Source organism: Culex pipiens, chromosome 3 (assembly GCF_016801865.2).
Source record: "Culex pipiens pallens isolate TS chromosome 3, TS_CPP_V2, whole genome shotgun sequence".
Lineage (NCBI taxonomy): Eukaryota > Metazoa > Arthropoda > Insecta > Diptera > Culicidae > Culex > Culex pipiens.
Window position 1 is genome coordinate 122,134,032 of NC_068939.1, and position 15,888 is coordinate 122,149,919.

Consider the following 15,888-nt stretch of genomic DNA (forward strand, 5'->3'; position numbering starts at 1 on the left):
TCGCTGCAATCTCCGGCAGGGAGTAACCGACCAAGTGCAGAAACATCCGTGATTCCGGTGATTCTGGCGGAGCTGGTCTTTCCGAGCATCCTTCGATAACCTTCTTCGAGGACTGGCCCACTCCCGCTGTCGACTCGCACAGGGAATCGAAGGAATCGCGTGCTTGTGTAGAATCCGACCTTTTGTGGACTCACAAGAAGTTCATTGCGAAGTGGTCCGAATAAATCAGAACTTTGAACTTGCAAAACCGTCTTCATCGCTACTTCGCGGGGCATTTATCCATAGTCTCTGGCGGGTAGGGTCCTTCGGGAACTTGTGTTTGGAAGTCCGTCCCGTGTCGTTATTTTTTCATGGAAATCATTTCAACATTATGAAATTATACCTTTGTTTACAATTTTGACAGCAAATGCGTTCTTCATCTTCTTTGTTGTCTTTATGTTCGCGTCGAACATTTAGGTTTCATAAACATGGCCGTCGTGACAGAGGGCTGGGATTCGACGATATTGAAGACACCTTGGACCGTGTGCGTGACTCCGACTCTATCGCATATTCGGTTTGTTCATCCTCCAGTTTGGCAGATTATGAGTACTTTAAGCATTTAGATGAGGACACCATTCCGGATATGCTACCATTGACAAAATTGCCACCGTTGCCGGATCTCACCAATATGAATCTTCTATGTCAACAACCGACCGTTAAGATATATCAACCAAGTTCCACGAGACCAACAGTTACGCTCCCATCACCAAATGTTTTCTGTAGAGCAGATCACGTTGTTTTGGGGCACGAGTTTCCACTGCCATACCAGTTCGCAGCAAAAGGACTATACGACGTGTTATACAGCACGGTCGACAAATCACCAATTATAACGTGCCATGTGTTGACACCAAGCGGAATGCTGTGGGATAGGGTGCAAGGTTTGTCAAGATCAAACAGTTATACCGGAGCAAAAGCTGTAAAAAAAATGTTCAGATCATCCCTGAAAGGTAACCAGCGACCGGGTCATGATATGGGACATTCAGTTACGGCTGTAGACGTAGGATTTGATCCTAAGGCGAACGACCTTATCAATATTTACATCGAAAACTCAGTTTTGAATAGAACAATCAATAAGAACAAAGAAATGTTCATCAGACAAATAGCCATGAAATGTGACTACACAATCGTTTTGAAGGGGAGAATGCACGTTTTGTTGACAGCAGCAGATGGATCTTCAAAATATGTCCATTACGACGTCAACGGGCCCAACAATGTAGCAGTACCTACTGCCTTTTGGAAAGCCACCGCGTCCTTCGTTGGTAAGCAGTGTACAGTGTTAAATTACTGGATAATGGAAAATAAAACACCCCCAACGAATTCCACCATATTTGACTATTTCGTCAAACCGCATCCAGTTTGGGAAGGCAGTGGTTGCGAAATATTCAAAGAGTATGTAAAAGATGCTCTGTTGATAAACGGAATAGAAAATGACGCAAAATAAACAACACGAACAACGCCAACGGCCAGCAACACTCTGTCAACGCAGTCCAACTCCCCCAGCCATGCATTCTCTTAAAACTGACTGTTTATACTAAATCCTGATGATATTTCTACATTTCCAACTTATTACATGATTTTTTGCCAGCTATAACAAAAATAATATGGTACTAAGTGTCCGGATTTCGAATCATGACGTTACTTCAAACCGCGCCCACTTCTTCCGCGGCAGCGACAATATCTACCCCTGTCGCCGTGTCCAGCAGCAGCAGCGCCGGTCCCATCGGCAGCGGAATACCAACCTCGTCCGCCTCTTCTTCTTCTGCGGCGGCAGCCGCAGCAGCTGCGGCCATTGCCAATCAGCTCCAGTCCAAGCTCAACAACAACCTTCACGCGAATGCGCAGGCGCACGAGTACTCCCTGTTTAACTATTCGTACGGCAGCAACCAGTGGAGCTCGAGTGGTGCTGGTGGAGGTGCCGGAAGTGGCGTCCAGAATCATCACCGTGGGCACCATGTGATTAGTCACGGATTGGTTGGCGGAGGGCATCACCACGTGCATCACGGAGGGCCGCACCACCACTATCAGGCGTCGCAAGTTGGAGGTGGGGTCGCGGTCATGGTCACGGACACGGATCACATGGCGTTGCCGGAGCGTTTGTGCTCGAGAACGAACCGTTGCAGGTATGTTGAATTGTTAGGGCAGCTTCTCTCCTTGGCGGTTTTATTAGGGTGTCTCCACAGCTGTTGAACCAAGGCAAATCAAATGTCAAATTTCGAATATATTTAAAAAAAAACATTAATTACAAATTTTATAGCATTTTTAATTTAAAAAAACTTTAAAATGAAAAAAATATGAAAAAATTAGGAAGCTGCGAAGTTTGTGGATTTCGGTCATGGACGACGGGAGGGTGACGCTGCGGACGCTCGGCGAAACCGGCCACATGCCCAAGGAGCTGCTCAGTCGGTAAGTGAGAGGAAGTGGGGGCGTTGGAGGGTTTGAATTTATTTTGAGGTTAGGAAGTGAAGATTTGAAAGCATTTAATGTGAAGTAATAAATAAGCAATGAAATTATGGAAGAGTATTTGTCGTTGACTAGCTTATTTTTAGAGAAACATTTTCCCAATTTGTTCCAATTTCATGCCTTTTTCAGCATACTTCAATAACCTAAAAAAAAAAAAATGCAACGGCTTCACTTCGAATAACCGAGTCACGAAAAACATTTTTTTTTGCTCTCATATTTTTGATTGTCGTGCCTCAGTATGACCACTGAATTACGATAAAGTGATTTAGAATTTTTAAATTCAAGATGGCGGTGATCAAATATAAGAAGAAAAAATCATTTTGTATATATAAAAAGGCAATGTGATACTACTAGCTTTGAGACATTTTCCACCCAACATTGACAGTAATACATTGTTTTAATGTTTATTATCCAACATGGTATGTTTAAAGATTGTACACTGGCGCTTATGTAACAATATATTAAAGAGTTTGTAAAAGTTGATGTTAAATTTTTTCTCCGCAATGCTTGGTTTCACTCCTTTTCTTCTCCAATCCTTTCTCGAGCTAAAAGTTACATTCCGTCGCACTGTGTGTGTTCTACTAGCGTATGACTTTGACTTTTAAAAACAGTTAAAGATTGCAAAAATCGATAATTTAAAAATTTCAAGTTCACAACATTGATAGTGGTATTGAATGTTCTTAGTTTATGGTTTAGTTATTTTTCTTACTTTTTTGATTTGATGAATGTTTCGTTCTGGATTTGGTTCGCTTAAAATTCTGATTAGTTCTTGTGTATTGCATTGTTTTTTATTTTGCGGATTCTGTTCGAAATTGGTTAGCGATTTGGTTTTTCTGTTGATAACTTTGATATGTTTGCATACACTCTACTACCGTTTGTTAGATTTGTTTTGGTAATTTATCATATTGATTCTCTCGTATCAGCAAAATGTTGTTGGATTTTTTTTTGTTTGTAACTTTCAAGAGGAATTACAATTACGAGTAAGCGAAATATTTGCTCAAGATAGTAAATATGTGATATCGTTTGTTTGTTGCTGTTTTTTTCTCTTCTATCAAATTTAACCCTTTTTCGAATTAGGAATGCTGACGTTTAGGCGTTTACGTCACACGACAGTGACGGAGGTGACAGGGGGTCCTCCTCGTCGTCGTTCTCCTGTGAATCTTCCGGCTCTCCGAGGGCGTGCACAAACTCGTAAAAGTCGATCCGTCCATCGCCGTCGACGTCCACCTCCTTGATCATGTCTTCGACTGGAAAAGACGGCAAAGTTAGTCATTGATAGAGTGTAAGATCACCGAACTAACTTTCTTCCTCGTCCAAATCTTCTCCCAGACACTGCAGAACCGCCCGCAGATCCGACGCCGTGATGTAGCCCCGGTTGTGCTTGTCAAACACGCGGAACGCATCCCGGAGTTCGCGCTCCTCCTGGTCGGCGGATGCCTCCGCCACCGTGTCGGTCATGTTGGACATGATGTCGACAAACTCCTCGAAGCTGACGTTGCCATCACCTAAGGGGAAAGAAAAAAACATGTGTTTCATGATCACAGCATGCCGTCTAGTTTTTGAACCTACCATCGACGTCAATCTCCAGCAGCATCTCCTGCAGTTCCTCGACACGGGCAAACTGCCCCAGCGATCGCATCACCGTGCCCAGCTCCTCCTTCGTGATCGACCCGTCGTTGTCCTTGTCAAACAGCCGGAAGGCCTCCCGGAACTCTTTCATCTGGTTCTTGGAGATGAACCTCCGGTTCAAACTGTAGTTGAAGTTGCTGGAGGTGATCGATTCCGAGGTCTGCGAGCGGCGCGTCCTGGCCAACGCCCCCGAAGCGGTCGGAGTTCCGTCGGCGGCAAAGACACTCCCGTCCAGACTGCTCGAGGTCCCATCGTCACTGGGTGCGGTGTCCTGGTGCTGGTGGCGGGGCATGTTCCGGCCGATCACGGGACTCGCGTTGGCACTACTCGACGGAGATCCGGCCAACCGGTGCTGCGTTGACGACGGCTGCTGGTAGCTGTGGCTGCTGCTCTGGTGCGTGCTGCTTTGGTTCGATTCGGGTTCGCTCTGTTGTTGCTGCTCGGCGCTGTTTGGGTCGTTGGTTTGTCGAGTCTGAGGCAAGGGGAAAACCGGGAAAAAGTAATGTTAATGAGTTCAGCAGAGCACAAGAAAAAAATGTGAAAAAACTAATGATTTGGATTATAATTCGATCAGTCAAGCCTGACTTCGCTAAAGTTGTAACTGTTGCTGCCCTAAATAAAGTAAGAATTCAAAACGAATGTACCTCTAACGATCCACTGGGATGGAAAAATGCTACCGCATAATGCAATTAGAAGACAACCTTGCCTGTAGTAAAGGCAATCGTTGATCACAACTACTGAATTCCTGCTTATTATATATATATTATATCGCCTCCATAACCCTAAACTACTTCTCAAGCATATAGACCTCAAGACGAATTCAAATCAATGCTGGAGCCGTTAGATCAAAACCATTTTTTGAGCAACGACTGTTATTACTTTCATATCCTATTTAAGATGCTGAGATCCACATTTGATTTTGGAAAGCTGGAAGTTCAACCAGGGTACGTTGGATGGGAAGGGCCATATACATGCTAAAGTTTAGGATGCATTACAAAAACGTGAAAAAAGAAATTATTTATGACAATAAAACTACGGAAATGGCGTAGAACATCGGCATCATTTCGTGTTCCGTATGCTGTGTTACTTGATGCCTTCTAGCTCCACGTGAATATTATCGAAAAAGAGAGCTTTTCACTGCGGGTGCTCCGTACTTGATGTTGAGGTCCGTGAGTGGGAAGCGCACGTGTAACAAAATTAGTAAGTCCCCATTGATTTTGCTGAAATTCTTAACGGGACATTGTATTGATCAACCATGACTAGAATGAAATGAAAATATGGGAGATTTTGGATAATCCTAGGTGACACCTAGGGTTTTTCCACCATCCATTTTATGCTGCAATTCCATAAAAAATATGTATTTTTTTTTTGTTCTAGTTTTTAGTTTTTAGTTTTTAGTTTTTAGTTTTTAGTTTTTAGTTTTTAGTTTTTAGTTTTTAGTTTTTAGTTTTTAGTTTTTAGTTTTTAGTTTTTAGTTTTTAGTTTTTAGTTTTTAGTTTTTAGTTTTTAGTTTTTAGTTTTTAGTTTTTTAGATTATGCACGAATGTCACGATATTTCAAAACTAGATAGTACCAAATTTGGAGTGAAGCCTCTCAAAATTTATCCAGTTTGCATGACGAAGCCAGATTATGAAAATTCATTCATTCACAAATGTCACTCTGTCAACACTCCCAAAAGGACACAAACCTGCACAGCTTCCAAAACCACATTAAAATCAGCACATCAATCCAAGTGAAATAAATAAATGTACAAATACCACCACCACATTAAATATAAACGATTCTCCTTGTTGGATTTTGAGTGCTCCAAATAAAAAAAAAGAAGGTAAACTCGAAACAAGTACACCCCAAGAGCTTCATGGAAAGGAAAGGGTGGTGAAAAGTCGGATTTTCCAAACATTGCAGAAAATTCGCGTAACCACATTGCATTGGGGAAGCTGGAGAAAATCGGTCATGTTTGTTCTTGCGTGATAAAATGTTTGGAGCAGCTTAGCAAACAAGGTGCACATAATTTATTGAATATATTAAATTTGACTAAACGAGAAGTAGGAAAAGGTTTTCAAAAAACTAAATAAATACAAAACAAAAATTAAGTGATTTTTTTTTTGATTTTGCGGAAAAATATTCCAACGACCCCAACAATTTTACGCATCATCATCGTTAAGAGGTTTACTCTTAAGCTTACAAGCTTCTGGGAAGTGTTTACTCGTCCTCTGTGATTTGCCGGCACTCCGTTCGGGGTTTCCAAAACCGCTCACACACACACACACACACACACAAATGCCAAGGCCAAACCGAAGATTGACGCGCAAAACTTTGAAATTCGCTGGCAGTTTTCCACCCGGGAAGGAAAATGGACAAGTTTTCCCAGCACCACAGGATGCCATGCGGTTTGGGGTTCTTCCCCGCCTCGGAATCTGATCCGGTCACAGTCGGAACCTGTATAGTCTAATGGAAGTAACGTGCCACATGGCCCGGCAGGAGTCACGTGGTCGGAATACTCCATTTAACTGGCTCTCCCATTAGGAGGTCGACCACTTCGGAGAACGATGTTAGGGAAAAGTGAAAGCTTGCTTGCCCTGCTGTGATAAATGGTGCTTTGTCGTGGTCATCATGGTCAATTTACCCGAATCAACCATGGCTCGGGGGGAGAAACCTCCTTCTTTTATGATGCTGCTCCTTGAAGAGCCGAAGAAATCGATTCCAGCAGTGTGGCATGCATTCTCTCTTCATCAATCATAAGTCAATTGGAGTGGCGATATGAACGCTTCTTGTTATTACAACGTACGTAGGTACGTAGTAGAACGTACCGCCCGTGTTGATCAATCGGACCACGGTCTAGTCCTAATCCAGAGGTTTGAATGGATCGAAATTCGATCATGTTATTTTGACACACCCTATAAATATAGCTGTAAGTGCGGGGGGAGGGTTTGTCAACGTAATAAATAATTCTTTGAACTTTTTTTTAATATAAATTTTTGAATAATATTTTAAATCATATCTGTGATTTTGTGCTCTCCAACCTAAGCATTCAATTGACAAATGAAACATGAACAGTTCGTAAATATTTTTGTTCTTGTTTTCAAAAATGACATGTAATGCCCATGATCGCATTAATGTCCCATATACATTTTCTTCACTTTTATGTTATTGATGCAGTTTGGTTCAAAATCGTGTGTTTTTTTTAGAAAAGCCTAAAACATCCAGTACATTGTTCTACAAATCAGGTGGAAATCCAGTTTTTTCGTTAAACTTAACACGAAACCTTATGTTTGCGACAAACTTGCCTTGCGATTTTCTCAACTTTTTGTTTTTGCATATGGGACATTTATGTACTAAATTTTATTTGAAAAGTCATGTGAGTTTTCTAGAGGTGGGCAAACCGCTCTTTTTCATTCGCTCAACTCCTTCGCTCTTTTTCAAAATATGGATGAAAATGATGTTTAAACCTTTTTCACATTGGAATTATAAAAATTATATGAAACAAATTAACTGAAAACGAGAAGATACCCTTAAAAACCATAGTCCTTGGCGGTCTCTATGTCAACATTTCTACTCGAACCTAATCGTTCGAATAATTGAATGGCATTCAAACTAAAATCGGAGATTTTGGAGAAATTGCTATCAATTTTAAAATTGCGTTTATTTCTGCCGCAATTGGACTAATGCTGATATTTTTATTAGAGAAAATATTCTGTTAACTCTTTACTACATTCTGATTTGATCGATAAAGTCTATAACGCTGAAGTTTATTCGGGCAATAGGAAAAATCTCTATGTTTCGTAATAATTTAATAGTTAAGCAATTCGAAATACTCAAAATTATATTCGGCTAATACTTTAATGTACAGTCATCCCACATATTCGGAACGGTTTCCAGCTCGGCCAATGTTCAAAAAATCATAGCACATCGATAATTGAACTTAATGATTCGATTTTACCTTCATTTGAAAGCTTTTCTTGCGATCTTTCGAATGCTGTATCGAACATCTGGAAATTTTAACTTTTATATGAAGTTTTTGAAGAATTTCTTTGACCCTTGAAATCGACAAATTCGGAACACTTTTTTCTTACGAATGTAAACAAATTTTGGATCTCTCCAGGAGTACATATTTATTATCAAATAATGACTTCACACACTAAAACCAATGAAACTCAAGCTTAGTGATGTTTTATACATGGTTTGATAGTTTTTTTGTGTGAAAATATCAGTTAAATTCAGGTGTTCCACAATTGTGGGGGGCACAATAACATTCCACAATTATGAAACAGGGCATTTGGAGGCAATGTTTTGCTGCTCTGGACAAAATAGTCTTGGAATGAAGTTTTTTGTTCAAAAAGTACTACTTTAAGTGTTGAAATAGCAAGATAATGACCAAGTGAAGGTTCTAAAAATAGTAAGGACGACAGAAAAGCTACTTTTGGCATGCTATTGACAGAATATCATAAAAGTGTTCCGAATTTGTGGGTGTTCCGATTATGTGGGATGACTGTACGATCAGAAACACTGCAAAAGGTTGCGGAGGTTGCGGCCTATTTATAAAACCTACCAGAAATTCAGCATAAATGTGTGTTTTCATCAAATTTAAATCAAATTTTTCAGTTTTCGATTTTCAATCAAGATGGCGGTCAATCATATTCAATCAGAGCACGCGTTTAGCGCCATATTTATGCACTGCAATTTGGCCGCGATAAATGCTCTTTTAGGAGCTTATGGTTCGATTCCCATCTGCTGCAACCTTCCATCGGATGAGGAAGTAAAATGTCGGTCCCGGCCTTGGTTGTTAGGCCGTTAAAACATTCCAGGTGTAGGAGTTTTGTCTCCATGCCATAAGTACAAAAAACACACCAAACCAAGCCTACTCCGGTGGAATCGCTGGCGGCGGTTGGACTCGCAATCCAAAGGTCGTCAGTTCAAACACACTGGGGTGGAAGGTTCCTTGGAATAAAAAGAGGTTTGGGTGCTCACCCCATTCAAGCCTTCGGACTCCTAGGTTCGAGCAGAAACTTGCAATAGAGACCACAAAAGACCCGGGGGTCGTTAATGTGGATGGTTTGATGCTTTTTTTGGTTATATGTGAGCTTTTTACATGCACTTTTACATGGCACTTGACAGCTACAACACCATAGGTTTTAACAAAGCATGCGATAAAACCGTTTGGCATGCCATTGCCATCTGGCTTTCAAGCCTCTATTAAAACTTTCATAAAACCTTATTGAAAGCAAGTCGGCTTTTATTTCCATACGGTTTTATGTCCGAGGCAAAAAACCCTGTTAGAACCTATTAATTAGCTCTTGCTTGTTGGTTGCTGTGAATGCCCAAATAAAAGGATTAAGCAATCAAGATGCTACAATAAAACTTGTTGGTGGCTAGTTGGTTTAAAAAAGTTACTTGGAAGGAGGTGGCGCTTTGCATTTGAATTTCAAATGGTGTTTAACCCGTAAAAAAGCTTTTTTCAAAAAAGTTACTTTTTGAGGCATTTTGGCCACTGACGCGTTTATTTTCAACATCATTTTCGTGTAGGCCAGATTCTTGCACATCTTTTGGTATAAATCACATTAAAATTTGGAAATTTGGAGTACAGATCTTCAAAGTTTGACATTTTTTCCGAAAAAAATCTTTCTACAGTTGAATGGATATTTAATGGAGGAATGAAATTCTTGAAATATTCTTGGAATTAAAATATATATTCAGGAGGTGGATCAATCGGACCGCGCACTGGACTCACAATCCAGAGGTCTTTGGTTCGAAAACCGCGGCGGGCGCTCTAAAATTATTTGTGTAAATATGGGTATTCGGCGCCGTCGCTCCGTGCCATACTTTCATACACTTAGGAGCCCAGGGCGGCGAAGTCCTTGTAGACAAAAAGGAAGACGCTAGTGGTTGGTACTAGCAATGGTGGCCGACAGCTATAAAGTCAACTTCATTCAGGTAGCCGCATAAGTTCGGAAGTCGAAATCGAAAAAAAAAACAGAAATAATCAGAAAAAAGTTGGGCATTTTGCGAATTTTCGTCAAAGTTGCGGGAATTTGAAGGGATCATGCATTAATCTTAAATCAATTTTGAAAAATTTACTTGGTGGTCTGTTATGACAGAAAGTTTCTCTCTTGACAGTTGTTGTAAATTTTTTACTGTTGTTTACAAATTTCGACGCGTGTGTTCTTTGATTGCTTACTTTAAGGTGAAGCCGTTGATCATTTTCGAAGAAAATTGATCATCACTATAAAATATTCTGTATTAAATTCAATTTAACGAATTTCAGCACCAAAAGGAATCAGCATGTGCCGGCTGTTGCCATCTTGAAGCCACTCAATGAATTTTTGATCTAAATCAATTGTGCTTCAAAACATATATAATTTTGTGGCACAGTCTTTGACGTCCTAGTTGGCAATCATTGATCAATGACGGTTTCCATAACTTTACAAGGAATGGGATAATCGTTACTAAAAGAAATCAGCATGTGTAGGGCACAATTCTAAACAACTTGTTGAAGGAATTTTGTCAAAATATTGAAAGCGACGCAAAATTTATATCTTTGAACGAAAAATCATGACAATGATGGAAGTCTTCACCTTAAGCTTGTTTTTGAGCAAAAGTCGAAAAAATGAATATAATTGGTTAATGTTGTATGCTTATGTTTATGCTTTGAAAACTTGTTTTAATTTTTTTGATTTTTGCAATTTTCTATGAGTTTTAGTCATCTACGCATTCTTATAGTAAAGTTTTATTAAGTTTAATTTATTCACCACTTCGGGCAATGAACGTATTCATAGACTGTCTGATTAGTTTCAAAGGTATCATGTATTTTAATTGGTTGGCAACAGATGTCATGACGGTTTGTTGATATAGAAATGTTTTTTCAAAAGCCAATATTGATGATCACAAATAAAGAATAATTGTAATTTTCCCTTAAAATCTTCCCATATGAAAGTTGATCCAAAACTAAATCAACCGTAAAAGAACAGATTTAATTCGTCCCGTCCCCAAAGCCGATCCGCTTTGACGCCTTTTTCCCGAGTGAAATCAAATTAAATCGACAGGAAAAGCCATAATACTGACACTTTTCCGGTCACATTTTCCCTCATTCCGATGCTTCTTCGAAGAAAAAGGCGTTCATCCTAACCGTAATTGGCAGAAATGCTTTCTCAACGCGCTTTTTTTGCCCCTTTGGGCAAGGTTATTTTTATCAGCTCCCATCGTTGTTGAATTCCCAAGAGATAAACCTAAGTTACCGAAATGGAACGAAATCCACCAGATATCCGACTGGTGGACGGACCCCAAAAAGTAAACAAGAGTCTGCTTTCCTGGAATCTCGAAAAAAAAAATCAGATTTTTGTTGGAATTTCAATTTTGACGTAATTTTGGCACGACAGGCGTCGCGACGCTCGATTCGAAGTAAAAGGTTTAATCGAACCATCCAAGTGGGTGGCGTAATAACTGCCGGGTGAAATTAAAGCTTGATATTTTTTTAACGGGAAACGCAGGCTCAGCAGTTGAACAGTTTTCTAAAATTTCGCCCATCGTTTCAGTATAACACATTGACAAAAGTTTTTTTTTTCCTTTTATCTCATCAAAGGACACTGCAAACCAATCATCAATACCTGATCCCTGATTGAGATCGAAATTCACACCGAAATTGATACTTTGACACGTTAAACTGCGGGCATGATACCTATGCCGGCGAACTCACGTTGCCAGAATGAAATTGTTTCCGTTTGTAATCAAATTAGCTGCACTTCATCACAGGTGCCTAACTTCGGGCGTCGTTCAGGGTCTATATCCGTAACATCCACGTGGGTGCCCTCTCCATCACGTTGCCGATGCCGTGGGAGGTGAGTGATTATGTTTGCTAGGATTTTCACACGATTTGAGCTGGCGGAGCATGGTAAGCCCTTTTTAGGATGGCACGTGCCTTTTGAACCATGGCAGGTTTGCCGATGGATTGGATCATTAGTTTGCGTAAACGGGGTTCTTTGCTTACTTAGGAATTTTTGAAGGTATGTAACTGTTTTGGAGGGGAAATCGTTTACAAATTCATTTCTTAAACGTAATTCAAACATCTGTTTCAAAGTAAATACTTCCTGCAGTGTTGAAAAAGACTTTCAACGACAAGTTAAATGTGCCACACGTGGCTTAACATAAACACTCGGTGCGAATTTCACCAGAAGCAGCACCATCAACGCAGGATTTGAAACAGACAAAAGTTCCATATTTTTCTCCCGGTCCGACAAGGATTTTCATCTTTTGAAAAGAAAATGCGAGCAAAAAAACAAAACTTTTTCCATATTCCCGTTGGGTTCAACTTTTTCCTCTCCATTTTTCCTTCATAACCTCAATCTGGGATCCCTCGGGGGATTCTCTTCTGGGAACATGCTGGAGGCTAGCGAAAAAAACATCGTTCTGCCCGTTCGAGAAAACTAATTAAAGTGATAAGATTTGCATAGACGACCACCACTAGACTTGAGCTTGTTGGGTTGCTGGTTCAGATGTAAGTGTTCTGTACATATTTGTGCATTCCAGCTTGTTCCGGTTCAGGAATAAATTCTTAGTTTTGATTTATTTTATGGATATCACATTTGAAGAGAATGTGAAATAGTTGTTAAGAACATCATTACAAGCAAACTGCACAAGAAGTTTGAATCGTTTTGGATCGCATGTTTAGAAATGTAACGTATCAAGTGAATCGTTTGAATTTTTTTTAGTAAAGTATTCAACTGCGAAATTCCATCGTTGCTCATCGTTGCTAATACTGGCAATAATAACAAAGCCTTCAAAATAGTTAAGGGATTTCATGCAGTAAAGAATGCCTGATTCACAAGATGGGCAATAAACAGGCAGATAAAAATCCCCTCGTCTGATAGTGAAGAGTAGGAAACTTAAACGGGGAAGTACACAGCAATCGATGACGATACACTAAATAAACAACTTTGTCAAGGTTTGTGTGTGGCATTTAACAAGTAACATTTTTGAACCAACTAGTCACCATCTAGTTTTATTAAGGTTTATGGTAGCATCTTGATTGCTTAATAGTTTTATTTGGGCATTCACCGCAACCAGTAAGAGCTAACTAATAGGTTCTAACAAGGTTTTATGCCTCGGACATAAAACCTTGTGACAAAAAAGGCTTTCAATAAGGTTTTATGAAAGTTTTAAGAGAGTCTTCAAAACCCGATGGCAAAAATGGCAATGTCATGCCAAACGGTTTTATCGCATGCTTCTTTCAAACCAAGGATGTTTCTACTGTCAAGTGCCATTAGGCATGCAAAAAGCCTAATTAAAACCACAAGCTCCTGAAAAAGCTTTTAACCCAGCCAAAATTTTTGTAATTGAAATACGCAACTTTTGGTACCCTAAGGGAGCGTTCTTTTATTACGTAACTCGAAAAATCGGACTTTTAGACCCCCTCCCCCCCCCTCGTAACCAAATTTCCATACAAATTTTAAAAATTTTGTATGGAGCGTAACACGGCCTCCGACCCCCCTCCCCCCCTACTGCGTTACGTAATAAAAGAACGCTCCCTAACATGTACAGGTCATCGTTAAATTTTTGAGTTTAGTGAAAAAAGTCGATTTTTCCCGTTTTCGTTATTTTCCCATTTTTGCGGGTGGCGCGTCGAAAAACCCAGTTTTTATTTTCAAAAAATCGTATCTCAGAGTATTGAAAACATAACTTCACCATTTTTTGATATGTCATGTAAAACTTTCCGAGGAATCTGATAAAAATATTTTCAGACATAGGCTCTTTGGTCCCGAGACCTTCAAAACAGCATTTTAAGTTTTCATACGAACTTTTCAAATGTTAAACTAGATTTTTGGAACTTCTTACTAATTTTCCCCTAATAGCCAATCTAATCACCTTTCCTTTGCGCCTAAGACAGCTAAAATTGGATGAAATGGCGCGGAGATATGATTTTTTGATAAAAGTGGTTTTTGCGAAAACCGACGAAAATTGTCATTTTTTGGACCACCCTAATACGGCGTAGGTCACCCTAATGGCTAAACAAAAAAAAATCGGGTCTGATTATTGAAAAATTCGACGACGTTTTTTCCGCTAGGTTCGCTGTTGTTCCAGCGGTGTTCGGAATGACAGCCCCCATAAAGTTTGAGCAGTTTTTAGGGAAAAATCGCGTTTATGATGAAAAATCAAGCATTTTCAGAAAAGTGGGGTATTGCAATGTGTGGCAATTTTGCTAACGATCATAATGCGTGGTGATTTGTAGAGATTAATTGTGACTGGTATTTTATTTAAACGATTTTTCTAAAAAGATGATCGATATTTTGGATAACTTGAGTTAAATGTTGTAAAAGTTAAAAGTAATGATGAATTGTTATGTAAAAGTGTTAAAACTTTACTTTTCTTCTCCTTTGAGCAAAATATTGACCATAAAAATGCATTTTGGTGATTTTTTGGATTTTTTTTGGAAAAATTAGAATAACTGGAATTTTTTCAGAAAATTATTGTAATTATGCTGTAATATGACTCTAATAGTTTGTTCTATCAATAATATACGCATAAGGAGCATTATCAATCAAATAAAACATATTTAAATCAATTTTTCAAAAGATCTTTTTGGTAAATTTGAGGAAAAAACATGAAAAATTAACTCAGCCCCTATGATTTATACATCATTCGATTCGTTTATGCGATTGCCACACTTTACAATAACTTTCATCGAAGTTAAAAAATATTTGAAGGAAATAAAAATCAAAAACTGCAAAAAAAATAATATTTCCAAGCACGCTGTCATTCCGAACATCGTTGCGTAGTGCTTCTACTCGCCACCAGGATGCGTGCACGTTTCTGTCGAATCTCTCAATTCGCGATCAAAAGCTCAAAAATTCCGACAGATGGCGCAAAGCATCGAAGAATGACGATTCAAATTTTCGCTGTTCGGTTACATAGGAATGCAAACTTAAAATTGAATTTACAGCTCATAGAACAACTTTTGAGAAAAAAATCAAGTAGTACGATTGTTAACTCTTTGCCCTCTATAAATTAACGCAATAAAAAAAAAATTGAAAAAAAATAATTTTGAAAAAATAATATTGTTTAAAATGATAGAGCATCAAAAGTTAACAAAGTATCAGCTCGAATTTTTGCTCAAAAGTTGTTCTCAACGCTGGAATTTAACAAAACAGAATTCGCATACATAACCTCAAAGGGCGGAAATTTCAATCGACATTCTTCGCTCTGTTCTGCTACTCAACACTAGGTGTCGCATGTCGTTTGGCTCTTGAACGGCAATTGGCATTCATAAGCTAAACGACATGCGACACCTAGTGTTGAGTAGCAGAACAGAGCGAAGGATGTCGATTGAAATTTTTGCCCTTTGAGGTTATGTATGCGAATTCTGTTTTGTTAAATTCCAGCGTTCAAAACAACTTTTGAGCAAAAATTCGAGCTGATACTTTGTTAACTTTTGATGCTCTATCATTTTAAACAATATTATTTTTTCAAAATTATTTTTTTTTTGATTTTTTTTATTGCGTTTTTTTATAGGGGGCAAAAAGTTTACACTCGTTCTAGTTGAATTTTTTCTCAAAAGTTGTTCTAAGAGCTGTAAATTCAATTTTTAGTTTGCATTCCTATGTAACCGAACAGCGAAAATTTGAATCGTCATTCTTCGATGCTTTGCGCCATCTGTCGGAATTTTTGAGCTTTTAATCGCGAATTTCGGTCAAGGAATCCCCAGAAAAATTTTGAGCCCGATCGGAGAACTTTTTTTTCGAATCATGCTGTTTTCGTGGGGAATTGCTGTGC

General features: G+C 39.1%; 2 protein-coding genes across 8 annotated transcripts in view; one reads left to right on the forward strand and one right to left on the reverse strand.

Moving 5' to 3' along the window:
- Nucleotides 1-869: 869 nt before the first annotated feature.
- LOC120413054 (midnolin homolog) lies at nt 870-2,559 on the forward strand. Of its 2 annotated transcripts, none has more exons than XM_039573757.2 (2): nt 870-917; nt 1,625-2,559. In XM_039573757.2, exon 2 carries the CDS (start codon nt 1,669-1,671, stop codon nt 2,224-2,226), a length of 558 nt encoding a protein of 185 aa, XP_039429691.1. In that variant the 5' UTR covers nt 870-917; nt 1,625-1,668; the 3' UTR covers nt 2,227-2,559. The 2 variants fall into 2 exon arrangements, with proteins under 2 accessions (XP_039429691.1, XP_039429690.1); XM_039573756.2 differs by lacking the exon at nt 870-917 and adding an exon at nt 945-1,298.
- A 919-nt stretch (nt 2,560-3,478) lies between these two features.
- The window catches only part of LOC120413053 (uncharacterized), a 66,804-nt gene continuing 54,394 nt past the window's right edge, over nt 3,479-15,888 (reverse strand). For all 6 annotated transcript variants that reach the window (XM_039573754.2, XM_039573751.2, XM_039573752.2 and 3 more), the window contains 3 exons: nt 4,069-4,600; nt 3,801-4,004; nt 3,479-3,746 (listed from right to left, as the gene is read on the reverse strand). In XM_039573754.2, coding sequence (XP_039429688.1) covers nt 3,589-3,746; nt 3,801-4,004; nt 4,069-4,600 — 894 coding nt within the window. In that variant the 3' untranslated portion in view covers nt 3,479-3,588. The remainder of the gene's footprint in view (nt 3,747-3,800; nt 4,005-4,068; nt 4,601-15,888) is intronic.

What these genes read in the sequence shown, in the direction of transcription:
- LOC120413054 (XM_039573757.2), top strand. Translation starts at nt 1,669, where the DNA reads ATGACGTTACTTCAAACCGCGCCCACTTCTTCCGCGGCAGCGACAATA.